At 42.4% G+C, this 21,481-nt stretch overlaps 1 protein-coding gene across 10 annotated transcripts in view; it reads right to left on the bottom strand.

Annotated features, from left to right (window-relative positions):
* Positions 1 to 654: 654 nt before the first annotated feature.
* JADE1 (jade family PHD finger 1) overlaps positions 655 to 21,481 on the bottom strand; it is a 154,723-nt gene continuing 133,896 nt past the window's right edge. For all 10 annotated transcript variants that reach the window (XM_082237602.1, XM_082237601.1, XM_082237606.1 and 7 more), the window contains 5 exons: positions 18,694 to 18,861; positions 17,958 to 18,074; positions 11,315 to 11,845; positions 9,032 to 9,149; positions 655 to 5,253 (listed from right to left, as the gene is read on the bottom strand). In XM_082237602.1, the coding sequence (XP_082093728.1) occupies positions 4,355 to 5,253; positions 9,032 to 9,149; positions 11,315 to 11,845; positions 17,958 to 18,074; positions 18,694 to 18,861 (1,833 nt within the window). In that variant the 3' untranslated portion in view covers positions 655 to 4,354. The remainder of the gene's footprint in view (positions 5,254 to 9,031; positions 9,150 to 11,314; positions 11,846 to 17,957; positions 18,075 to 18,693; positions 18,862 to 21,481) is intronic.

Genomic DNA, 21,481 nt, shown 5'->3' with positions numbered 1-21,481 from the left:
GAATGGGAAGGAATTTAGCATCATGACAGGGAAACTTTGGCCTTCTGCAACCTTGGGCTCTATTTCTGCTGGAGTGCAGGCTGTTATCTGGTAGAGCTGCCTCAGAAAACTGGCACCTTAGCCAAATTGGCAAGAGCTTGCAAGTGCAGCACAAAACTTTGGGTCTATATAGTGGAGTACCATGGTGGGTACTTAAAGGAGGGGAAAAGAATGGTTAAATTTCACAATTTCATTGAGAAAGAAAGAGTCTTACAATACAATAAAAGGGGAGAGATTGCCTTGTAAAATGTATGGAGTAAGCATGAGTCACTGAAGTGAGAGTAGGAAGGAATGTGAGACAAGAGAGCAAAGAGGTGGCAGCGAGCCAAGGCCAGCTTCACTGAGATGGGTTGGAGAAAAAAGAACTGTAGGAAGGAGATGAGTTATTGTACATCCTTAGTCTACTGAGATGAACAGAGAAGGGGGAATCCTCAGTAGCAGATTAGATCCAAGAGCAAAGAGAAAATCCAGACTCCTAGCATTTCCACCAAGTAGGGATGGAAAGTGATGGGCCACCTTGGCACAAGTTGCAAGAGTAAGTCTAGCTGAAAAGCTTTTCTGCTTCTGGAATCTTGTGGAAGTAGCAACATAGATGTCAAATCATAACACTTGACGTGTATTGCAAAATGTACAGCATTTATTCACATACAGACAAAGGCACAATTCTACTAAATATTTTAACAAAAAAATACAGCCATCTTCAACTAGGTCTTTATAAATACTTCAAAAAGGGAGGAAAATAAATACAGGATTGGGCCATGTAATATAAAATAGTCATCTCTACATATACTTTATTTCTGATTCTATCTTTTTTGTCATCATGCACCTGTTTTCAAATTTGAGCAAAATGGACACCAAAGCTAGGCACATAGTGAAAAATCCTCTGTACAGGGTTTTACAAATGTAGTAATGAAAGTTTTTAAAAGTTTTTTTAAATAATATTTGTACACATGAGACATGTATAACGTTCCATTCATTTAGGGAGTGTGTGTGTGTGTGTGTGTGTGTCCATCCCCAAAACCTAACAGATAGCATTCCAGGTCATTACGGAAGGGTTTATTAAGCCTACATTTCAATGTAGTACACCAATCAAAATCAAGAAATGTCTTGGGCATTCTGCATAAGGAAAAAGGTGAAACCTAACAAGAAATAACAGCTGTTTCCATATTAACAAAATGAATGCAGTAGTAGGTAAGGATTACTGCTTAATTTTATTTTATTTTTCTCTTACTGAGTGCTTATAGCATGGAACTTGTACAGTTAGTCATACTGATGTTTTCCCATATTTCTGCAGCTATGGGGGAAAGCACAATTTATTTTTCTCTTTTGTTTTTCTTAATTTTTGGTTCAGCATTATTCAAAATCAGAAAGCTTATTAACCTAAACATGGTGGGGAGCAAAACAGGTAAGGCATTGTTCTGCACAAATGCTATCATTCCTAATAGTGCAAATGTTATGATATTTCTTTCAAAATAATTCATAACATTGAATAATGTTTACTTATAATCAAATTTATTTTATTCCTTCTATGGCTTGATGAACAACACCCTTACAGGGCAGGCTAACTGATAATATTTCACTCAACCCTCACCCAAAACACTTACTGTATTGAAAAGTAAATTAATCACGTCCCTCTTTTCCCATATTTTAACAAGAACATGTCTGCTTTTAAAGCAGCAAACCTGGTCAACATACCTATAAGATATGAGTAGTTTAATCAGAAGCAATAAAGCCTTATAAAACTACATCTTTCATATCACTATTTTTTCATTTCCAATATCCTAAACTGTTGTCACTATCTTGATCACGTTAAGAATCAAGGCCTCAGTGTCTTAATCTTATTCTGATCCAAAGCTAGTCATGGAGTACACTGAGAATAGAGATGTGCAGGAGGGACTTGTTCTATTTACTTCACTTCTGGAGAATTCCTCTGGTTAAGCACTTGCAACAGCCCCTACCTGTGTGAAGTTCTGTGCATGCGCTAAAACTCCAGCGTGCAAACAGCAGCTGCTAGTGTAGGGCTCTTACATTAAGGCTCACTTCAGATGCGCCGCCAAACATTTGTTTGTAAAATCATGTACAAACCACAAAGTTGCACATTTCCCTTCCCTCCCACACATGGATCCCCTTTCAGCTGCCAGTTTAAGCACAAACCAGTTTGCTGTAACACCTGAAATTTGCCCTCCAAACTAGATTTGGAAGCCCCACTTGCAAGTGTGGTTTCTGAATCTAGTACAAGCAATATTGTAAATATGGGCAGTGCCAAACAAGAAACTGAGAGGAGCCAAGAGTAAATTGAGATGATGTGAGCCCACAACTAATTTCTAAATCTCAAAGAGTTTATTTGTTTTAGTTTATTTTAGGATTATGACCTCTGTTCCAGAAGCAAATAGGAATGAATTCTGAGGGCTGGTTCCCAAAATACATCATGCAAACTCCTACTAAATATATCTGATTCACAGGTACACACATTACATTTTTCCAAGTGGAGAAGGCCAGGGCTGCTTGCATGTAAGGAACATGTACTGTGTCAACCTCCCCAAGCAGTTTTTTGATCATTCAGTGACTTGCATAGCAAGATGGAACAGCAGCAATCCAGTTCTCAGTTGAAACCCCTGGAAGACTCAAGTCAAATTGCAAGGCTTCAACATTTGTTTCATAGTTGTAAACCCACTTCTTGTGAGTGAAGTAGCTAAATACCGCTGTTGATGGACTGGGGGGAGGGCTGTCCATTTTTGTTTTTTTAAGAACACCTAAGCTGCTTAAACTTTCTTATAACTAGGTTATGTCTGATTTTACATCAAAGTTCAGTCCCCAAAGTTACTGCAGCCTAAAACTACATTATGTGTATTATAGATGCACTCGCGATAGAGACACACACTCTATGGGTGCAAAAAAAAGGAAAAAAGACTCTGAACGATCTGTTCATCTTATTGCTGATGGCTTACTCTCTTTAGTTATTGCAATTCTTAAAATGATGTAATCCGAACACAAGCCCCTCCATGGTCAAATCTAATCCTTATCATAAAATCATGTTGTTAAATTGGCTTGAATGTAAAGCGCTACTCACATCTTATTGCCTTTCCATTGTATTCAAAATATATATATATTTATTACATCCTTCTCTTTTTATTTAAAGTAACCCTTGTGTGTCAGAAAATTGCATATCCCAACACATACCATTAGTGCACATTGGGAAAGGCTGCTGACTAGTGCCTTTAGAAACATGGGCATATCTTCATAGCAAATTTCAGCCTGTTTACCTGTCATGGCTTCTCCCCAAAAACCTGGGAATTGTGTGATGAGATGCTGAGAATGAGTTACTGAAAAATCTGTTGCCCATCAGAGAGTTACAATTCTCAGGGTGGGGTGGGGAGCAGACAAGGAAGGATGGGAACCATGACAGCAAAAACTATTTACTATTTGCAGTGTAGACGCACTGAGTCTTTCCCACTTGAATTGTCATCATATTTCGGATGGGCAGTGCCAGCAGAATATAGCAGGCTACAAATCTGCCTTCCTTCTCAGAACAAGATAAAAAGTACTTTTAAGACATACTCTCCAAATTTGAGGAGCTGAATAATTTTCATACTCTTAGTCTGAGTTCCTTCAGAATAGCACTGTGCTGCTACTGTTTTCACAATTGGTCAGCTTGGTTCTATCCCTTCAGGTATCTTAGTAGTCATGGTAAATTCCTCTTACCTGCTTGATGGGCTTTTGTGAAAACTCTTCCGGGGTTCATAAAGCTGCCAAAAAAAAAAAAACCCACCACCACCCTGAATTCTAAAACAACAAAAATTGCAGACTACTAGGGCTTAGTCCTAGCCAGCATCATGAAAGTGACAATTTAGAGTGGACGATGCGGTGCAGGGTGATTATAACCACCATTGTAAATTATCCTTGTGTACTAACAGCTTGTGCTTTTCAGAGACAGAAGAAAATCCTCAGTGCTATCCACCTAAATCGGTTTCCCCATCCAAATCTACCCCCCATTTATTTCATCTTTTAATTTGTATTCATCTTATTGAGCAATTGGCATAGCAAGGTCATCTTCTCAGGTGATTTCTTCAGGAAAGTTGCAAATAAAGAAGGTTGTAATCTCACGGACATGACGGGTGGAGGACAAACTCTTAGTCAAGTGCACGTAAACATATTTCTACAGCCCGGAAAAAACAGGCTCACTGTTGGCTTATATTGTAGCCATGTGTAAGGACCCCCCCCCTCCTTGTCACACCAATAAATAATGCAGAGTGGATAATTTTTCCAGGCTGGGGCTTCACCGACTCCAGTGCTGCTATTGTGTCTCACTCTCTAGTCAGGAGGCAAGGATGCTTCTCCTAATGATATCTGTCCTCCTAGGAATAGTGCTATTTGAACTGAGCCTTTGTTGCCTGCATTTCTTCTCAGCCATCTCAGTTTCTGAATCGCTCATCTCAGCATCAGGGGCGTACCCGTCATTCTCGCTGTCCACCTTTAGGTTGCTTTTGGCCCTATCTTTAGGGGAAACTCGACCCAGGCCCGAGTAAGGATAGGAGTTTTGGCGGCACATCTCATCTTGCCCTTCTCCCTGCTGCTGTCTTTCTCCTTTCTTTGGAATTCGAAATCCTCCCCAGTTTTTCACAGGGCTTCTGGGTGTCGTAGGCACTTTAACCGGAGTTGGATTATAGTTTATTTTGAAAAAAGATCCATTGCATTTAGGCACTATATCCCTCCGGGTTCCGGGCGCTGACCTGCCACTCGGGTGGTTCACAGCCCTTTTGTTTTCTAACTGCCTCTGAGACAGTTCGTTGGATCTCAGGGGTTTGTGGTTGTGTTTAGAAGGTTTCTCCTTCAGTCCTACCTTCATCACATCACAATGGGAATGATTGTCTCTTCTCTTCCTGTGGTCTGCTATAACAACTCCATTCTTCTGTTGTGCTGATCCAATTTGTGCTTCTGCAAAGGTCTTTTCAAAACTGAAAAAGCTACTGGGAGTTGCAAAGCCTTCCCTTTGGCTGGGCTGCTTGAGTAAAGATTTGTCATCATGCCCAGAGCTCCTCCTCATCCGCTCTCTCTTCTGTGTTTTTTTCAAAGAGTGACTCAATGACATGCCCATTTGCTTTCTGAAGAAAGCTGAGTGCCATTTCAAATCCTCTATCTGAGGTGCATCTGGGCCCAGTGGTGAACTGTTGAAAAGCATTATATTTTCCATAGAGGAGGAGGAGGAAGGCGTGCCTGGAAAGACAAAAACAAATGGGTTAATGTTTATCTGAAGCAGCTTTCAAGCATTTTTGATTGTCAGTCGATTGCCTTACATTTACTTCTCCAGATCCCGACAACTCAGGGGAACTATCCAGCTTAGCCAGATAAGATATGATCAAGCATGTTGGGATACACTACTCTTAGCCATCCTAACGAAAAATCCTAAGAAATTTTGGAAGGCTGTAGCAGACTCCCCACAGACACAGGATGCTTCGCTGACATTGATTCCATCTTTGTAATGGGTAGAGCATTTCAAGGCGGTTTTCTTCAATGACTGTATTCCACCTGACTGTCAGGACCATGCCATTTTTACTTTCACGGATGACTGGCCCCCTGTCTCTATTACCGAAGTTACAAGTTTAATTGATCAGATGAAAGCAGGAAAGGCTGCCGGCCCTGATGCTATTCCATCTGAACTGATCAAAGCCAAGTCAGAGTGGTGGGCACCGATACTAGTGGATCTATTCACTGTGATAGATAGATCTGGTATCATGCCTAACTCATGGCAGCAATCTATAATTATCCCAATATTTAAAAAGGGTGACAAAAGCTGCCATCCAACTATCGGCCAATAAGTCTATTGTCAAACATCAGGAAATTGTACACTAAACATCTGCTAAATAAACTAACTACCTGGCTCGATGAAAATAACATCATAGGTCCAGAGCAGGCAGGGTTTAGGCAAGGGAAATCCACTTTACACAACTGCATGGTGTTATCTCACTTAGCCGCTAAGTACACGCGGCTTCATAAAGAATGTCTTTATGTGGCCTTCCTAGATAACAAGGCTGCTTTTGACACTATTGACAGGGGACTGTTATGGACCAAATTGGAGTACTTAACCCGAGGTACCATTGTATGTTCATCATGTGGAAGTTCCAGTGAAATCAATGGGACACTTTGCAAGTTTGGAAACAAACTAATGCTGAATGTCCAAATCTGTGAGTATACTTTGCTAAAGTTTGTATGTTCATTGGTCGTTTAATTAGGTAACATAAGCATAGGGAGCTACAGACGTCAGAGCTTGATCTCATTTTGCTTTGTCCCCAGATTTTAACAAAAACACACTTGCCCTGAGAATAGGTGCTTTACAGCTTACAGTTCACCAAAGGGAACACATCCCCGTTAGCCAGGGGTGGCAACCCAACAGAGGCCCAGCTTTGTTGCCTGCCTTAGGAATGCAAGAACAAGGGGACTGGGGAAGGAATTTGTCAAGCCACAACAGAAAATGCAGTGGCTAACAGGCCACTTCATTATGTTACTGTACTTGCTGCACTAGCAGCTAGATCATATTGCACCAAACCAGAAAACTCCTCAGGGTTGGGTTATGTTAGCAGCCATGTTAGCATAACTTCACAAAACATTAAGCCAGGGTTGCATGGATGTTGCAATAATCCTACAGATTAAAAACACCAACATCCAATGCTTTAACACTGGATTTTAAGGCGGCTAAACTGGTGCTGCTGATTAATGATTGAAATGGGAAGGTCATTCAGCTGCAGCAGTTTCTTGCTCAATGGGTACTAGCGTCTTTGAAGAATATATAGTTACAAGTCAGCTAGCTATTTCTTTTGGGTTCATGCTTTTAAAGCACTTTCTGACTGGCAAGCCACATTAAAGAAAGATCGTTGTTCCACTTAGTTTCTGACTGTCTCCAAAGCTATTTGCTTGTCAGAGTAAGACACTTAGGTTTAAAGAATGTGATAAAAAGGCAGACTTTTCTAGCTCAATTCATTTTTAACATAATAGACTCATGGAGCTCTGTTCTCCTGGCAGTATTTTCCTCCTTGAACATTTGATAAATTTCAATTGTGGTTGAAGAGAGTCAAGTTGTCAACCATTTGTAAAAGAAAGTTAAGTGTAGCAACTAGGATGCATTGTTCATCTTATGACATTCATGCCCCTGATGTTATAAAGAAGGAATAAAAATATGTTCCCTATGAATACAAGCAGGGAGAACGATACTCCTGGTTTCATAATCCAGACCAGAAAATAAATCTATCGCACATAACAGAACAGCAAAAATATATATTTTGCCAAAACAATACTGATTTTAATTAAAATTAATAATCAGTTTTGCACAATGAGATAATTTAGAATTTGGAACATTGCCTTTGTTGTCAGCTGTGGGTAGGGGAACACAAAGGCTTATGTAACCCTTTTCTCATGCACCCCTGCGTCTTAGTGGCAAACCACCAACAAAACAACGTAAACATGTACCGTATTTTTCGCCCCATAGGACGCACCGGCCCATAGGACGCATCAAGTTTTTTTGGGGGGGAAATAAAGGGGAAAAAATTTATTTCCTCCCCCCCAGGCGCTTGTGGGGCCGGCAGCGGGGAGAAGCGCTCTTCTCCCCGCAGCCCGCCTTCAGATCAGGTCCGGGGACAGCGGGAAGACGCGCTGCGCCTCCCAGCTGTCCCCGGAGCTTGTGGGGCAGGCAGCGGGGAGAAGCGCTCTTCTCCCCGCCGCCCGCCTTGAGATCAGGTCCGGAGACAGCGGGAAGACGCGCTGCGGCTCCCCACTGTCCCCGGAGCTTGTGGGGCTGGCGGCGGGGTCTCCCTGCCGTCAGCCTCCAAACCACTTCGGGAGACAGCGGGATGGCGGCGTTCCGCCTCCCTCTGTCCCCGACCTTGTGGGGCTGGCGCTGGGGCTCTCCTGAAGCCTGGAGAGCGAGAGGGGTCGGTGCGCACCGACCCCTCTCGCTCTCCAGGCTTCAGCGAAAGCCTGCATTCGCCCCATAGGACGCACACACATTTCCCCTTCATTTTTGGAGGGGAAAAAGTGCATCCTATAGGGCGAAAAATACGGTAAATGAAAAACACTGAATAGACCACTAAACTCACTGCACAAAAATGGAGTCAGTTTTCAAAGTAAGACAACATAAACAAGTATTAACTGTGCTTTAAATTTTGTCTGTGGGGTGCTAATATACCATTGAAATTGCCACTCAATTTCCATACAAGGGAAAATAAATATGCTGTTAATAAATTGCTAGATTATTATAGATAGGAACAAAATCTAAATTGTTCACATGTACCCAGGTTAAGTGATTATGAATAATCCAATTTAGATGTAGGGCAAGCAAAAATAAGAATTTTAATTAAGAAGCTGTTAAGAATTAAGTAAAGGAAATTTTGAGGGGTAGGATCTAAGGAAACCTACATAGTGGCAGCTAAATAATGTTGGAGGAAAATAACTGCCAGGTAGGATTCAGACTTGCACAAATATAAACATAAATAGCAAGTGTTTTTATAGTTATATATAAAAAAAATACTTTTTGAGTGGGACCTGTATACACTTCACTGATTGAAATCTATGTTGAGAGGATGAAGTACAGGTTGGTGGGTGACGAGTTATGAAACTGAATGCATCTGAAATGTAAAAACTGAAAGAGCAAACCTAGTTAGGAGGGAAAGCAGATCATCTCCATCTCAAAATATAAAAAGAGCCAGCAAGTGGCAAGACACATACAGAGGCCTACTAGCAATGGTTTTTAATAGCTATCTACTATAGCAATCCACAAGTCCCTCAGTAAGTCAAAGAAATTATCAGAGTCTTTCAAATATTTAACATGTGGTTGGTGGTTTTTTCTCAGTGTGCAGGGTGCAAAGAGGGTTATGGAGAAATGCAAGCCAATACATTTCATTACAGTGCACAAAAACATAACAGCAATAATTTTCATTCCAGACCAGTATACCAACACATTTGCCATGCCATATTCCAGCACAAAAAGACAAACGGAACTCACCTGAAACTCTTTCATGCTCAACAAGATTTGTATAGAGATTGAATATCTGTTCCTGGACTTTGCAAACAGATCTTTTAATTTTTTCCCGTCGGGTCACCATATATGTGAGGTTTCGTACCTAAAAACACAATGTGTAATATTATATAGATTCATGTAAGAGAAACATATTTTGAAGTTGATATTTGAATTTTAAAAACCTCCTAAAAAGCTTTTCCAAGCTAGAAGACATTTTGCAACCCAATCTGGCACATGTACTGGGTTACTAGTGCTGAAGGAGAGGTATATTACACCAGCAAAGAGGACCCCTTTTCTTTATTCCTTCAGTGGTACCTCTGGATGCAAACGGGATCCGTTCCGGAGCCCCATTCGCATTCTGAAGTGAATGCAACCAGTGTCTGCGCAGGTCATGATTCGCCGCTTCTACGCACGCCATCATTTTGAGCGTCTGCGCATGCGGCGAAACCCGGAAATAACACATTCCATTACTTCCGGGTCACCGCAGAGCACAACCCAAAAACACTCAACCTGAAGCAACTTTAACCCAAGGTATGACTGTACTTCCCACATTAAGAAGCTATGAAGAGGTCCTCCTCCAAGGCTCTTCTTATGGTTCCCTCACTGCAAAAGGTTACAGGGAACCAGGCAGAGGGCCTTCTTGGTAGTGGCGCCCACCCTGTGGAATTGCCCTCCCTTCAGATGTCAAGGAGATAAAGAACTACATAACTTTTAGAGACATCTGAAGGCAGTCCTGTTTAGGGAAGTTTTTAATGTTTGATATTTTATTCTGTTTCAATATATGCTGTAAGCTGCCCAGAGTGGTTGGAGAAACCCAGCCAGATGAGCAGGGTATAAATAATAAAAATATTATGATAAGTACTTTCTTTTGTCTGTCCTTTTGTATTCCAACATTTGGCTTCATTGAATGTCCCTGTGTTCTAGTAGTATGAGAAAGGGGGGGAAACGTCTGCTTTACCACATTTTACACACCGTGCATATTTTAATACACCTCTATCATGTCATCTCTAAACTAAGAAGCCTCAAATGTAACTTTTCCTCCTAGCGGAGATGCTTCAGCACCCTCCTCTGCACTTTGGGTTGCTCTGTTCTAACTTTACAAGCCCTTATTGAGGTGAGACAACCAAAACTGTACACAATATTCCATTGCACTACAGATTTGTATAATGACGTATTGGTGGTTTTATTTTAAATTTCTTTCCTAATGATCGCAAACATGGAATTTGCCTTTTTCCACTGCTCCTGTACACTGAGTCAACATCTTGACAGAGTTATCCACTACACCCCCAAGGTCTAGTCAATCCTGCCAGTTCAGACCCCAAGAGCACATATGTGAAATTTAGATGGTTGGTTCCAATGTACACCATGTTACACTTGCATTGCATTTGCCATTTTACTGCCCATTCACTCAGTCTGGAGAGATTCTTTTGAAGCTCTTCACAAACCCTTTTGTTTTAAGAGATTCTGGAGCTAAGCACTGGAGTTGAGAACAAGTTCAGAATGGCCACATTGTTCAAAGCATCAATCAAAGGCAGGCAGCTTTTGGAACAACTTCACATTCTCCCAGGGAGGTGTTCGTGCCACACTAAACTGAAAATCTCCAAGAATCTACATTACTTATCAAACAGAATAGATGAAAGTTTATTACTTTCTATCACAGCCACACCCCCACTCCAGTGGCTTTTTGTGAGCACAGGAGCTCTATAATGCACAGAAAGCTGTTCTGCCCACAGGGGGTTTCCTACTCACTTTAATGAAGGGAAGACCCCTGCAACTACAAAGGGATGTGTTTATAAAGAGTTCACCATGTTGAGAGAACCTGGGAAGTCTACTCAGGCAGAACGAATCTGGTTTCAGAGTCCATAGCAAGGCCCACAAATTTACCATTTGCAACTGCTCGCTCCCATCCTCGCCTTGCAAGTCAGAAGCAGGCCTTACAGCATAGGATCTGGGAAATAGCAAGCACAAAGGATGTAGAAGGAAATCCCTACTGATTGACTGAACATGTCACAACACAGCACTACGCTCAGAGAAGTTCCAGTAAAAGGAGGGGCAGAGGTGGAACTGCAGGTTCGCCGCCTCTCTAATCATTCTGAGAGGACCTTAGTGGGATGAGATCCAAGGCCACATGCATTGACCATTGTGCACCTTTCAGCTGCATTGAGCAGGATTTTTATGCCTGATCCGACAGCATTCAAACATCAGGATTGGTAAGGCAACTGAGGCAAAATCCGTCTTTCAGACCTACCAAACAACACAGCAACTTACCCTCTCCAAATCCTGCCGGAGGTGGGTGAAAAGCTGTAGCCGCCTGAACAGAACATCCTGCTCCCGTTTGGCCAGATTGTCCTCTTCATCTTTCTTTGGGGTGATCAAAGGTTTGTTGAAGTTTGATTTCCGCTTCAATTTCCAGTACTGGTACATAAATTCTACAGAGTCCTCGGGAAGCTGCAGGGCCTTGGCCACTTCCGAGGCGTTGACAAAGGCATAGAACTCATCTTCCAGTTGTTGAAGCTTCTGCTTGCGAACGCTGACCCTGTGGGCCTCCTCCTGGTTTTGATCCATGCTGTCAAAAGGTTCTAGGTGAGCAGGAGGGGAACTGTCCTGTGCCCCGTTCTCGTTTTCCTGGCTGGTGAATTCGCTGAAGTTTTCCTCATCTGACTTCTTGGTGGAGCTGTGCTTGGGGCAGTAAGACTTGAACTTGACTTCATCATTGTCGGCCAGAATGGTCTTCATCTCCAAGCCACGGTCAAACGCACAAGTAACATGGAAGGCTGTGCGGCAGTTTTTCACTGAACACTGTAGATGTGGGGAAAGGAGGGGATGGAAGAACAGATCTTAAAACATTTACATTTTATATGTTTGTAGCTAACAGGTTGTGTAAAAACAATCATATGGTTTTGCAATGCCTAAGTTTCTTATATTTCATTATGAGCTCCCTTGAGCCCAACACAAGGTGGGATAGAAATATATTCACAGCGGCTCAAATCTCAAGAACCACAAGTGGACTTCTGCTGAAGTAATAGCCATCTCCTGCCTCGTCGTCACTGCAGTTGCTTGCACATCCCATTAAAAAAGCTATTTCTGCTGCTTGCTATCATATTTCAATCCTTGGCAAAGAAGCTCACATGTAGGCTGCATGTAGCCACACTTAATGGTCTGGGAGCACTTAATACTGCAGCATTATTGAAGCTCAGGAGGTGTGGACCCAATAAGTACCTGAACGGAGGACTACCACAAGCCCCACATAAACTGCTCTGAGATTTCTAAAGGCAGAGCAGAATAACAAATAAAACTTCTTTCTGTGGGTCTCAAACAAGCGGCTTGTAGCAAAGCTCTACGAAGCAAATAGCTTATGTTTCAGGATGTGCTTCAATAGGCATTAACAGAGAGAGAGAAATCCCTTTACACGCTACCTCTCTTCTCCCCCTTCAGGGCTCTCCTCCAACTCCAATGAGGATGGAATAAATGAGTGTCACTGACATTTATGATGACAGGAAAATGCCAGACTTAACCCAAACGTATCTCACGTGAGAAATATGTGTGCGGCAGAAGGATATTTATACAGTCCTTTTGTGAAAAGGAGCCAATTATCCTCCTCCTCAGTGTTTTCCCACTCAGGTTGACTCAGCAGCCAGATGTCATTTAAAAGTGCACAGCAGGGTTCAAACTGTAGAAGCTTCAGATAAATCTGCTTGAATAAAGTCAACACTGAGGCACAATATGAAAGGCGGTGAGATGTACATTGCCCTCTGGCCTTCCCCAATAAACCTTCACTGACAAACAGGCCGACAGTGACCTAAGGGTGCACTGAACAGTTTCTCCATGCAGTAAAGCTGAATTTTAATTTGGGCTCTATGCTGCTGTCATTTCACATATCTAGGTTAAATAGTATGAGAAAGATTTCACAGGAGGGAAAGAAGTCTGCTTAATTTGGAGAGGACTGGGGGATGATATTCCATGTGCACAGCCTCCTGCCACCTTCAAGAGAGAGCAGTGGGCCAACTACCTCTTTCCTTAAGCAAAGATGTTAAAGGAAATATATGCTGCAATTCCTTCATCTACAGAAATATGGTTGTGTAAATCCACATTTTGCATTCAGTTGAACTAGTTGCCCATATGCTTCCATATGTTCAAAGTTCTTGTATTAATTTACAAGGCCCTTAAAAACTTATGTCCAGGTTATCTCAAAGACTGCCTTTTCTCTTACGTTTCTGCTTTATAACTTTGGTCTTTAGGGGAGTCACTTGTCTCCCATGCACAGCTTATAACCACCAGGGTTTGTGCATTCATTATTGTGGACCCAGTTTTATAGAATTCCTGTTCAGCTAAGGTCAGACAAGCCTGCCCCCAAAACTTATTGTGCTTACTAAATACCGTATTTTTCGTCCCATAGGACGCTCCGTCCCATAGGACGCACCTAGGTTTTTTTTGGGGGGGGGGAATAAAGGGGAAAAAATCCCTTTATTTCCCCCCCCCCAAAACCAGGTTGGGGAAACCAAACCAGGTCGGGGAACAGCGGTATAGCAGCGCTCCGCCTCCCCGCTGTCCCCCGAGCTTGTGGGGCTGGCGCTGGGGAGAAGGCTCTGCTTCAGGGCGCCCCCGCGGCAGGCTGCTATCGGCAGCCTAGGGAGCCCTGCGGGAATTCCCGCGGGCTCCCCAGGCTTGCTGATAGCTTCCAACCCCTCTCGCTCTCCAAGCTTCAGCGAAAGCCTGTATTCTCCCCATAGGACGCACACAGATTTCCCCTTCATTTTTGGAGGGGGAAAAGTGCTTCCTATAGGGCGAAAAATACGGTACTATTTTTTATTTCAGCAGGTTTTTTAATTGAATTCCAATTTTACAGTTTTAATTCTTTTTTAGTTTCCTTGCATCAAGTCTCCTGTACACTGCTTAGATTCAACCATAATTAAGTGGTATATAAAGTGTCAAAATAAATAAGTAAATCCTTACTGCTGTGCAGCTATGAAGCGATTTCAATTCTCCTGTTCAAATGTACACATATAAAAGACACACTGCCACCTCAAGCCCAAAGGAAGCTGTCAACGTGACTATTGCTAGAGTTGACAATGGCTAAAAGGATTTGTAATCATGTAACTACTTGGCTTTTAAGTGGTCACTCAACCGGAAACAATTAATTATAACAACATTTATATATCATGAAGCCATAACTTCAGTTTCCTAAAATAAGAGGACAATTTCTCTTAAGCATGAAACTTCTTAAAGTTTTGAACTATCTACCAGCTATGCATTGACCGGAATGGGAAGTCATCTTTAAGTTTCTTTTATATCACATGTGGCACAAGAAGGATGGAGCTAGCACAACTGAATGATCTGTGCCATGGAAGGTTGTTAAAGAGTCCCAGAGCTCACATCTCACTTGCCATCAGAAGCAAATTAATCAAGAAGCAAAATGTTAATCTGCGATGGAAACTTACATTAAGAGCATTAAATATATTAGATTGCAGTCCTACATTTCCCTTCTCTGAGACAGTGTGATATTCTGTACATTCTTGTAAAGGATCTCCCAAATTAAATCTGCAGCCATGTAATTACAGATATTCAACCATCATTTCAGTGGTGATATTGCTCTGTGATTGTGATGCAGGCCTGCACCCAGAACCCCTCTGAGGCACCTCTTGCTGATGTAAGTTTGTCACCCACCACCCACTAATTCATAATGGCGAAATTCCCTAGATCCATCAATGAACCCACCCACCCTTCTTACCCCAGACATAGTCAATAAAAGGAAGCAAGTTACGCCTGCATTCAGGCCTATACTAGGTTGAATATAATGTAAAGGATTATTTAGAACAAACTTTTATTTTCACTCTTTCACTAAACTCCCTATTTTGCCCACTGTCTTGTATTTTCCATAAATATTTTAATTTTAATCCTGGGGTTGAACATTCAGTTTGAATCCTAGGATCACTTAGCTAACAGGTGTCACATATCCGTGCACCAGTTGGTTTTCCATGCTACTTGCTTAGCATGGAGGTAGCAGGAACCACACACTGGATTCCAGCTGCCTTTAGGCAGGAATTTCCCACCTCTGTTTATTTCTCACCCCAAACCTAGGTGGTTTTGAAGAAAGAAGTGGTGGCAGTGTATGTGTGAACAACCTGCATGAAGTGCACTAGCGTGATCCTACACTTCAGGACAGATGGGGTGGTTTCACCACAAGCGCTCTTGGTTCTTAAGAGATTAAAAATCAGAATGAAAGCCCATCAGTGTATTTCAAGGATGTGGGAGGAGTCAATCCAACAATCTGATCAAGCACCACCTTATCAGAGCATGCCCAAACACATTCACTTGCGAGGGGAAACCAAAATACCACCCATGTCATGCATTCATCAATGCCTTTCCTTGTGATAGCAATGGGTAATACTGGAAAGTAACCCAATGTGCAAAAGTAATACCAGAAAACCACGACCGAGATCCTTCCCTCAAGCACATGGGAGGGTGTTTTTGTAAACAGCATGTTCCCCAAAGGAACAGCAATGCCCTTTTTTGATGTTTGCATTATCAACTCTGCAGGACCTTCATAAGGAAGAACAGGACACACCCACTAGTATCTATAGTCAGGGCAAGGATTCTAGCAAACAGATGAAGGTCTGTAAAGGACTTTTAGTATTTATTTATTAAAGCACTGGGCACCAATTAGATTTCTATGATTCATATTCCGTGCTTTTGTTTTACACTTCGTTTGGAAAGGGAGCAGTAAACAAAGCCTCTGGCAAAGTGCTTGAAAGGCTGTCTGGCTGCACTACTGAATCTCTGGCGTATCAATGATTCAGAGCAGAGAGTGAAGCCAGGGAGGGGCCAGTGCAACTGAATGCTCTACACACAGAGCAATCCCCTAACACATGCCCTTGCCCTTACAGCCAAGTTCAGTTTCCTCGAAAGCCCTGCATGGGCAAGTCAATGAAAAGAATTCCCCCAAGTTCCCTTCTACAGAGGGGAGGACATTGCTTGCTATATGCTTGCATCTTTCTCCATATTAAACAATGACTTCTTTTGTAGTTAAAACACCCACCCACACATACAGGATACAGTCAGGTTAGCTCCCTATTCAGGTAGCAGTTCTTTCATGTTTATGCATAAAATATTTATTAGCATTCTAAAATCCAAGCGCTGCAAAGCGAGTGCTCTACGTTAATAAATATTTTACGCACAAACATGAAAGAACGACTAACTGAACAGTGAGCTAACATGAATTGTCTTCTCGTGTGTGTGCTATAAATCTATCACAGTGAGAGAGAGAAAAAGTAATCATTCTTTATCTAGGAATCTGAGAGGGCTAATTAGAACAAGCTGAAGAGAGTTTTATATTGGCAGAGCTTGATTATCACACCAATATACACCAGTCACCAATGCCTATTTTTCACTGGCAAAACTACAGTATCACCAGCCATAGAAAATCCTTCTATGCCAATTTCACATTAATTGAAGTATTTGTTTAGGTTAGATACTTCTTGTCCTAGTACTGGTCTCTCTTTATTTGTGTACATGCATGTTTCCTCTTTACAAAATGGTGGGTTTAGTGCTTTTAAAAAAGAAACTTCACAAAAAAATTACTAAAAAATTTACATATAAAAAATAAAAAAACACAAAATGTGTAATTGTTTGGAGACAACCATATTCACCAATTACTTGGGGGGGGGAGTCTGTACAACATAATAAATAGCAGAACAGTGTGAGGTCAGAACATAACAACATCCCTGTTGCATAGCACCACCAACCTAAGCAGTGACCAACCAGATGCCTATAAGAAGCCTGCAAGCAAGACAAGTACAATGGCACCCTCTCCACCTGTGCTCCCCATCAATTGATATTCAGAGGCACACTGCCTCAGATACTACAGGTAGCATACAGCTGTTGTGGCTACTTGTCTTTGATAGCCTGATCTGTCTAAATCACTTTTAAAGCCATCCAAGTTGGTGGTCATTACTGCATCTTGTGATAATGAATTCCATAGAGTCAACTCATATTGATCTTCGACACCACAGGAGAACTGTGTGAGGAACAATAAAACTACCACCAAAGAAACTAGAAGAAGATATTGGTGGTGAATGGATGGGAAGTGTGCACCAGCATTTTGATACAGGCAAGGCTAATAAATGACACTGGCCCTAAAAAAAATCTCTTCATCCGCATGCCCATCCACCTGCACCAATTGCCGCACTGCTCGCAGCCTTCGTCACTCAACACATAGCACCACGCAGCCTCTGGTGCACAGCCCTAAACGCCGTGCCACAACGCTGCAGAGGTGCCAGAACTCAGTTCTGGTGAGTTCCGCCTGAAAAAAAGTCCTCGGTACAGGCAATTTCCCATTTACGTGAATTCAAGCCACATGAGATCGCACACATCGCAGCAAACTCGGAAGTGGCACAAAAGGGCAGGAAGTAGGAAATGAAACTTTTTTTATCATATCTATACCAAAATAGTTTTCAGAGACTGCTATGGATCTTAGGAAACCACGAGGAGAAACAAAAGATGAGGATGTTGCATATCTGTGTAGTGAACCAACTAAAGTGGGAGTGGTAGGGAACAGAGGCCCTCTAGACATTGCTGGACTACAACTCCAATCATCCCTGACCATTGGCCATGCTGACTGGGGCTGATAAAGATTTGGGGCCTGACAACATTTGGCTGGCTACAAGTTCAATACCTCAGATTTCAACTAAGGGTCCTTGCTTTTAGCAGACATTGAGTAATATGACAACAAGGCCTAAATATCTTCAGTCCAAAGCAGACCCCAAATTAAAATCCTAAATTGATGTTTCATACGACTAAAGAGCAACATCTGCACTCTAATGTACTTCATGGAAGTTAAAAATGAAAACCTCACTACAGTAGCGAGATTTCTGTAGCAGATACATGTTCATAATACCCAGTCGGAGTGATTTACCTGTATGGATGCCCCAACCTTCTCGTTACAAAGACTGCACACCAGGGCCCATCTGCTGCTGGGAATATGGGAGACCTTTGTGATGGGCTCCATCTTTTCTGGGCTGCCAATGCTCACCTAAGAATCATTAGATAAATAAAGAAGGGGGTGGGTGGGAATCAAGCAGTGAACAAAGAACAGGAAGCATGACTATCCTGGAGTGATCTTGCTACGGACAAAAAGGTAAGCTAACTATTTAAGTGCCCAACCATTTATTAAAGCTATTTTTAAGGATAGAAAATTATTACATTTTTATCACACCCTTCTAAGGACTTCAGAGCAGCATGCACAATTCCCTCACCACCACCACCCAAAGTTGTTTTCATAACCACATTCTGAGGTAGTAGGATAGGCAGTAAGTGACTGGTCTGTGGTCACCGACAAACAGGAATTTGAACCCAGATCTCCATAGCTAGCTGTGTTCTTTGTATCCTCACATTCTTGCAAATCCTCTTGGTCACCACTGACAGGTGGCACTACTCCAGGGTCCATGATGATGGGTGCTATTGCACCTTGTCTTCCTGCAAATCCCATTTTCAGATGCAGCTGGGGCAACACTCTCTCCAAATGGCTTCAGTACCTGACACTCTTTGCTGACACCACCACCAAGGCTGTCTGCTCTCACTATAAAACATACAATACTCTGTTTTCTCCATTCTGAGCATGTGCAGAGGAATCAGTTGCCTGAAACACCCACCTCAGGAATCCAGAGGGCACAGCTAACATGGACCCACTTAGTCCCACTACGAGTTGGCTTCATGGCTCCGCCTTTCTTGGGGCACAACAAACACTTGGGCTGAACACCAAGAGCACAGGTTCGGCACAGCCAGCTGCCTTCTGGAACTTTTAGGATGCCATAGCATGCCTGCCACAATGAAAAGAAGTAAAATGAAGAACGAAATAAGAAGAATAAGAATAAGTTTATTATTTATACCCCGCTCATCTGGCTGGGTTTCCCCAGCCACTCCCAGCAGAATAGTAAAAACACAATAAAACATCAAACATTAAAAGCTTCCCTAAACAGGGCTGCCTTCATATGTCTTCTAAAAGTCAGATAGTTGTTTATTTCCTTAACATCTGGTGAAAAGTGTTCCACAGGGCAGATGCCACTACCAAGAAGGTCCTCTGCCTGGATCCCTGTAGCTTCACTTCTCGAAGTGAAGGAACTGCCAGAAGGCCCTCGGAGCTGGACCTCAGTGTCCGGGCTGAACAATGGGGGTGGAGACGCTCCTTAGGTATAGTAGGCCAAGGCCATTTAGGGCTTTAAAGGTCAACACCAACACTTTGCATTGTGATTGGAAATCCCCATGTAGAGCACACTGCAGTAGTCCAAGTGGGAGATAACCAGAGCATATACCAATCTGGTGAGACAGTGCACAGGCAGGTAGGGTCTCAGCTGGTGTACCAGGTGGAGCTGGTAGACAGCTTCCCTGGATGCAGAATTGACCTGTGCCTCCATGGACAGTTTTGAGTCCAAAATGACTCTGGGTCTGGGAATGCTCCCTCACAGAGGGAAGGATTCACCACCCACACCCAGCCCTTCCTGGCTAGCTTTTTATGAGCAGAACGGGCAAGGATAAAAGAGACAGGTGGTCGGGTTTCACTCGTCCAAGCAGCCTGTCCACATCCTCAGCGGTAACAGATTGAAATTGATCCCATGCAACTTGACTAGACAGGACTCTAGCACTCTCCCAGAAAAATGCAGCAATTATTAAAATGATAACAAATAATAAAAAGGACACTTCATTGTATGGTCTTGTTGCTAATATTTCTCTAGCACATTTGGTGGACATAACATTTGTTATAATACTCTCCTCGTTCAGCCTCACAGCAAATGTGTGAACCACAGTGCAAGCAGCTTTGACAGCCCTGTTTGGAAGAGCACCAAGCACAGGGTTAGCAAAGCCGCTTTCTGCAGGGATTAGTTGAGCAGCCAACCCAGCTGCATCTGTACCTGTCCCACACCTGAAATTACATATGAGGAGGAAAACAGTTTTGTGGGCCACACTGAGGCCTGGACCTGGACCAAATTTGGCCTGAGGAACAAAGGTGCCCCAACCCTGCTATAAAGGATTAATTCTAACTTCTCCTGTATGATTTGTCACTAAAACAGCTTCCAATTGGTCAGGACTCCACATGACTGTGGTATCTCAGGAACTGGCTTCCCCAACATATCAACTGGATCATGTAGAAAGCACACCAGTACAAGCTACCGCGATTTGTGACCAGGCTGCATGTGAAGTTAGTTTCAGATCCCCAAACATGTAGGACCATATTAGTAGTAGCAGTAGTAGTGGTAGTACTCATGACACCAAGTTCATATTTTGCACCTGCCTCTTAAGTTGCCCTAGATATGAGAGGTCTTACACTGCAATAGCAAGGAAATTGGAACAGGAAATAAAGAGGACTATCATAACCAGCTGTGACAGCAAAGGGAAGGCTGATTCCTGCCTGGGTTAATAATTATCTCAATTGGAGGTAAGCCAGGACTTTGAGACTAAAATAAGAGCATGACATATAAATAAGAGCATTAACTTCTATGTCTATCTGAAAGATGAGAAGGTGAAAAGAAAAAAAAATAGGGGAGGTCTTCCAAGAGCACAAGTGCTACTGCTTTGGGCACTGGCTCAACCTTTGCCCCAAGGAAAGGTTGACCACAGCTGTGTCACTAACATTTCATCTTGTCACAAACATAGGACCCCTTCAGAGGCATTTTTCTTGGCTCTGTCTCTAACTTTGTATAGTTCACTGAACTCAAAATGCAATAAGAACATCTGCCAACTTATTAAAAGGGAAATATGAAAAATAATTAAAATAAACTCTAAAGTAATTTTGCAAGATAAAACATGCTCAAAAGGCAGTGTGTCCTATTGGATATGAAAGCACATGTATATGTTTTCATCCACTGCAGGACCCAAGAGACAAAATTACCCATCTCTTGCTTATCAGGTATCATGTATGAAAGGGCATAGTTAAAACACTGGGGGGACGGGGGGACAACACACAGCAGACTTTTCCCTCAACAGGAAATAGCCAACCACAAAATCTGATGCATTCAAAAACTGCCGTATAAATTATCTTCTGCACCAAAAAGTATTTGTCATTTCTGCTGTGTTGGGTGGGATGCCTTGTTCACTTCCAGCCATGTTCATTATAAATGAAAGTGCCCCACATTCCACATATACTGAACAAGCTTGTTATTGGCATGGCTATATATGCCAGACAAAAAGATGGCGATCTTTATCAAAAAGTAGACTATGACAGCAAACAAAAGCAAATCCAATGATCTGTCTGTGGGTCTGGGACATTTTTGAATAGATTAAATTGAAAAATGAATAAAATGAGGATGACAGCTCTACATTTTTTCCCCAAGAAATTGATGCTCTATGCGAACAGAATGTCTGCCTACTTGCGTGATATATTTTATTTATTGATCATCTCAAGAAGAGAGCAGCCTACAGAAGCCTTTCCATATATGTATTTGG

This window comes from Podarcis vaucheri (assembly GCF_965113315.1).
Source record: "Podarcis vaucheri genome assembly, chromosome: 9".
Classification (NCBI taxonomy): Eukaryota; Metazoa; Chordata; class Lepidosauria; order Squamata; family Lacertidae; genus Podarcis; species Podarcis vaucheri.
Note: the sequence above shows the minus strand (reverse complement) of the source record. Positions and strands in the feature narration are given on the sequence as shown.